Below are 6,000 nucleotides of genomic sequence, written 5' to 3'. Positions count from 1 at the left end.
ACCAACAAAATTTTGCAACAATTTTTTAATATATAATGGACTAAATCAGAAAAAAAATGTAATAAAAGTGTCTTCAGGAAAACGTTATTTTTCATTAGTTAGACATAAGTTACTAAAATAAATTGTAAAACCATCACTTTCACAAAGTACACAGATTTATTTTGGGTAAATTTTAATTTAGGTTATAAAAACTATAATTAAAAGAAAAGAATTCCGTTTTAAATTCAGAAGTCGAACTTTAAATTTATTGGTTAGAGTGCCAGAGGGCGTTACCAATCATGCGCATTGGCAGGAATTCGTATACTGAAATAATGAATGAAGAGAATTCGATGTGGTTACGTGTCACGATAACTGAAATGGTTAAAACATGTCATCAGTGCATAATGTCGTTTATTTCGCAGGAGTTTAAAAATTACAAGTTCGTAACAAATGTAGGTGTTGGATTTGTTTTAGTCAGCTTATTGGTAGTTCTTGCGGCTGTAGTACTGTCATGGACACCGTTAGCTCAACTAAGTAGTACAAATAGTAGTCGTATTAGTGAAGAAAGTAAACATAGTGACGGGAAGATCCACTTAAATCAGGATGCAAGCAACTTTGGTTTTGGATTACTATCGTGGAGAAAAAATTGGAGAATTGGGCTGGCAAAGGAAACTTCAGGCAAGACGGCACTCTCATCGGAAAGTCAAAAAGATCTACAACTTGCACCTGTCTCGTATGACAACACACAAAATGTTGCCTTTCTTGGTGAAAAGAGGTTGAATTTTCTTCCTGAAACAAATGAAATAACAGTTGACGAGATAACAGAATTTGTTCAGATATATCCAAAAAAGAAAGACACGTTTGACACTGTAAAAAATGGTATGGTATTGTTTGAATTTATGAACGTTTACAAAGTACATTCGAAAAATTGAATAAGTAGTTAAATATTGTTCCTGCTATAAGATATTCAGGCTGGATGGATTAGCATGAATTTTGCATTAGTCCTCAGCAATTACTAAACTTAGCCATTACTGAATTCAGGTCACCATATGGTATATTTTTTATGTACTTCTTCATTTACTACCATACCAGCACATTCAATTTTTCTTCAAAACACTTATAAAACTTGTGTATGTTAAAAAAAGTATCAAGATAAAATTGTCTTTTATTACTATTTTGAGCTACTTCGTTAAATTTAAGAACATTTAAAACATGTTATTTTTAACTACTCAGAAAAAATAACTGAAAAAAAGTAATTAGCCTATATAAAAAGAGAGAATTTTATGTTTGAAATGTATTGAGATGTTTTAGATTAGAAATTTAACAGCAAATGACATTAAACAAAGATAAAAAGTAATGAATTTAACATTTCTTTTTCTCCCAGAACCTGAAGCACTCATAGCCTTAAATATGGCTATTCGTATGAAAGATGCTGGTAAGAATGAGAAAGCACTGAAATTATTTCAGCATGCCATGGCTCTGAATCCTTTACATCCAGACATCCTTAATCACTATGGAGAATTCATTGAAGAACAAAATAAAGATTTTATTAAGGCTAACCACCTTTACACAAGAGCACTCATTGTTTGTCCCGATCACTCTAAAGCAATTGTTAACAGAGGTCGCACACTTCCAGTGGTTGAAGAACTTGACCAAAAGCAACTGAATAGGATTGATAGTAAACGAGATCGTCTTTTTCAGGTTCCAGATTATGATCCATCCCTGAAACGAATGAAAAAAGAAGCATACTTTCAACATATTCATCACACTGTTGCCATTGAGGGAAACACAATGACTTTAGCTGAAACTCGTATGGTAGTAGAAACTAGAATGGCTGTTCCTGGAAAAAGTATCATGGAGCATAATGAAATCATTGGTTTGGAATCTGCTCTGAAATATATAAATAACACCCTAGTTACCAAATATGGACCCATTACAGTTGATGACATATTAGAAATTCACAAGAGAGTTTTAGGCCATGTAGATCCTGTTGAAGCAGGAACTATAAGAAGATCTCAGGTGTATGTTGGTGAACACATTCCACCTCCACCTTCTGAACTGTTTGATCTCATGGAAGATCTGGTTGAGTGGCTTAACTCTGAAGACGGTTTCAAACTTCATCCAGTAAAGTATGCAGCTTTAGCACACTATAAATTTGTCTTTATTCATCCATTTATGGATGGTAATGGCAGAACTGGTCGGTTACTTATGAATTTAATTCTGATGAGAGCAGGCTATCCTCCTGTAATTATAAGAAAGCAAGATCGTTCTCTCTACTATCAGTATCTCCAGTTTGCCAATGAAGGAGATGTTAGACCTTTTATTAGATTTATTGGGGATTGTACTGAAAGGACGTTGGATGTATATCTTTTTGCAACTGAGTATGGTATGTCCAGCTTTCGAGCTTTAGAAGGCCATGGAGGAGAAATTAAATCTGATGTTATTGAAGCTTAAGAAAACTTGTTTATAAACTTTGTACATATATGAAGTTGAATGAGAAGTGTTTAGATTAATAGTTTATGTATTAGTGAAAAAAAAAGTCTACAATGAATGCCAAAATTGTATTTATTTAAACCCATACTATACAAGATAACATATTACTAGTAAAATACAATCTTATATATAAATCTTTGTCATACAGAGATATTTAATTATTTAAGCTTCTTAAAAGAGGTTATAAAATAGTGATCTTATCCTAAGTGTATTTTTAACAGCATAGATGTGTTCATTAGTTTATTTATATATTTTAGTATGCACTTTAAAGCGTTTTTTTCTTTTTATTCTCTGTTATTAATGAACATCAAATATAAAAGCTTGTAGTACAGAGTTGAACTTTGTTGCTTAAAAATTATAAGCACTTGTATATTATAATTAAACCTATTGTACTGATATGCAAAAGGTCACAAAAGAAGTAATTCTCTCCCTAGATTAAACTTTGTTTCATTGTAGAATATTCTATTTAGTAGGGCTCATTCAAGTATAGATTTGATTTTGTTAGAAAGATTGTAGTATCTTTACTCATTTTAACTGTTTTTGTGGTTGTTAAGGGTCCTCTGCCTCACTATAAAAACTACTTTGGATCTAATGTGTATATTTACATGCATCATTATGGTATAAAGAATTAAATAATTATCGACATAAACAGCAAAATGTGTAAGAGTATAGATATAAACATATTGTCACTTATGAACTTGATACAACTGCAGTCTGATTTACCACATAGCAAGGAGTTTAACTTTCCAGCAAGCATAAAAATTCACAATTGTATGGAAACATAATTTTAGAGTGCTATTTCTTTGCTATGAATGAATAAATTTAGAAATACAAACAGACTAGGTTTTTGTGTGTGAAAATTATTTGTTTTACAGAATTTATGATTCATAAGTAAATATAACTTCCTGAAATATGAAAAGAAAAATAGGTTAATTATGGAATAACAAAAACTTGGTTTTATACATATGTAGTAAATGTATACTAATCCCTGTAAATTATTATAGCTGAGAAATATTTTCACTGTTTTATCAGAGTTTCCTTGCATCCTGGAAAGTCAGAAAAATTTAAAGCTAATTTCTCCATCTGGAAAACCATTGAAATGTATTACCTGATTTGTAGCAGTTAATCACTTTATTGAACAACATATTTAAAATGTGGTTAAGTAAAGTTATAACAATTGGATAGATGTTAGAGTAATTGAAAAACTATAAAGTGTTTTGAAAAATGGCCAAAATGGTTTTGGAAATTAATTCATTGTGGAAACACTGTGTATAAAAAAACTCTCAGCAGTAGATTGTAGAGTTAATTTTACTACTACTTGTCACTCTAGTGGCATAGCACAATGTCTATGCACATACAATGCTATAAAGTAGGTTTTGATACTTGTAGGAACAGAGCACAGACAGCCCATTTTGTTGTTTTGTGCTTAACTTCAAACTTACGAACTAATTGCTAAGTCCTACAGATAAAGACGAGAATAGTAACCCATGGATTTGTGAACTGAAGTAATGATTCTTGTAATTTTTATGCAATAAGAAATTAACAAATGTGTTCTGGTTTTTATGAATTGTTTATTGGAGAAGTTTATTAGTACAATGCATTTGTTATGGGAATTTTTCAGTGTAAAACATGAATAAGATGCTGAATGAACTGAAAGTTATTTTATTTACCTCATTTTTAAAGTTATTTAAATAGAAAAGTTAGTTATGGTAGTTAATGCAGAAGGTTGATTTTATTTTGAAAATGTGTTATTTTCATCATAAATGTACAGATATGTGTGTTCAGTAAAGAAAGTTACTTGGCTCCTAAATAATAATACATACAAGTTTATAAATTCTGTATGTAAACAAATATTGAAGTAGAAGTAACTTAGGTTAGTAGTTTTCATGTAGTAAAACAATAGATTGTGTATGCTTGTTTGTACTGAGGTGTAAAGTACCTTCTGGGATTTCTTATGTTTACCTAATGAGGACTAGTATTTTAAGAACTTGTAAATGAAAACAAACAGAAATGTGATTTGTCAACCACACTAGGTCTGTCATATCCAGTACTGATGAAAGATAGTACTGAGGTTCATAAGGCTGGTTGGGATACAACAGACATAATAAAGGTTGAGGTGCTATTTATATCACATTCATGTACAGCACCTGTTTTGGTGTTGGTCCTAATTATAATTTGTAAATAACTTTAAAATAAAATCGACAATAATTACAATTAGGACCAATGTTAAAAACACTATTATTTATTTTGGAGAGAAGTGTTAAGAAAATAATTTATATTGAAGTGCAAAGTTTAATGTACAGTTCATTGTGTATGAACCCTGCTGTTGAAATGTAGGTGAATTAGTGTCATTATTTAAAGAGCATTCACAACTGTTGTCATTTGTTGCTGAAATTTTGCAGTTTGATTAGAATGTTCTTATATAATCACAATGTTTTATTCCATTTTTCTGTCTGAAATAACAAAATTTTATTTTTGCTGTCTTATGTGAAACATAGTTAAACTAGCATTGCACAGATGGATTATCTTATACTTCAAAAAAATTTGATAATCACAGAATAATTTTCCTTCTTTGTATATAATAAAAGACAAGTAGAAAGTCTTGTATGCATGTTTCTTAGTAGAAATATTGTCAGTGATATTACCTATATATATATGAATGATACTTACACAGAGTATTTTTATATGTTGTGTAATTGTTGTTTTTAAAATTGGTCATTTTTATAATTTTAAATCTCAACATCATCATCATAACTAAAAATACTAATATGATAACAGGATTACTCACAAGTTTTCTTACTGTTCTTTTAATTTCCTTATCCCTCACACTGGAATGTATTTAGGTACGGTAGAGGAAGTTATCAAATACTAAAAGAAAATCTGTTAAGTTTTAAAAATCAAAATACTCATTCTTTGTAAATTTATGTATAATATGTAATTAATTAATATTGTCTTTCATAAGTGTTTTGGCCTGAATTTTGCTGAGGCTATTTTAAAATTGCTGGTTTGATTTTTATCTTTCATAACATATTGAAACAAAAATACATAAAGATTTCTTTTCATTTGTTTGTTTTGAATTTCGCGCAAAACTACATAAGAACTGTCTGCGCTACCCGTCACTGAGTCTCCCGCTGGTACACCGGTAAGTCTACGGATTTACAACTCTAAAATCAGGGGTTCGATTCCTCTCGGTGGACTCAGCAGATAGCTCAATGTGGCTTTACAATAATAAAAAAACACCCATCCCTAATTTAGCAGTATAAACTAGTCATTGCCACCCAATTCTTCGTTTACTCTTTTACCAACGAATAGTGGAAACTTTATAGCGCCCTCACGGCTGAAAGGGCGAGCGTCTTTGGTGTGACAGAGATTCGAACCCGCGACTTTCGGATTAGGAGTTGAATGCCTTACCACCGGGCGAAACTATCGCAGTCGGTAAAACGTGCGGCAATCACGTGTTTAATTAATAAATCACATTTTTAAAAGACGTCATTACAAACAAAGCTTAAATACAAGTAGAAGTGCTAT

General features: G+C 30.9%; 1 protein-coding gene across 1 annotated transcript; it reads left to right on the top strand.

Moving 5' to 3' along the window:
- The first annotated feature begins 269 nt into the window (after positions 1-269).
- LOC143223450 (protein adenylyltransferase Fic-like) lies at positions 270-5,075 on the top strand. The gene is made up of 2 exons (XM_076451450.1): positions 270-858; positions 1,364-5,075. The coding sequence occupies exons 1-2, from the start codon at positions 279-281 to the stop codon at positions 2,431-2,433; spliced, it is 1,650 nt and encodes a 549-aa protein (XP_076307565.1). The 5' UTR covers positions 270-278; the 3' UTR covers positions 2,434-5,075.
- Positions 5,076-6,000: the final 925 nt, after the last annotated feature.

This window comes from Tachypleus tridentatus, chromosome 8, assembly GCF_004210375.1.
Source record: "Tachypleus tridentatus isolate NWPU-2018 chromosome 8, ASM421037v1, whole genome shotgun sequence".
In the NCBI taxonomy this organism is placed as follows: domain Eukaryota; kingdom Metazoa; phylum Arthropoda; class Merostomata; order Xiphosura; family Limulidae; genus Tachypleus; species Tachypleus tridentatus.
Note: the sequence above shows the minus strand (reverse complement) of the source record. Positions and strands in the feature narration are given on the sequence as shown.

What these genes read in the sequence shown, in the direction of transcription:
- LOC143223450 (XM_076451450.1), top strand. Translation starts at nt 279, where the DNA reads ATGCGCATTGGCAGGAATTCGTATACTGAAATAATGAATGAAGAGAAT. An exon ending in GTTTGACACTGTAAAAAATG is followed by an intron (nt 859 to 1,363) that starts GTATGGTATTGT and finishes TTTTTCTCCCAG; the next exon opens with AACCTGAAGCACTCATAGCC.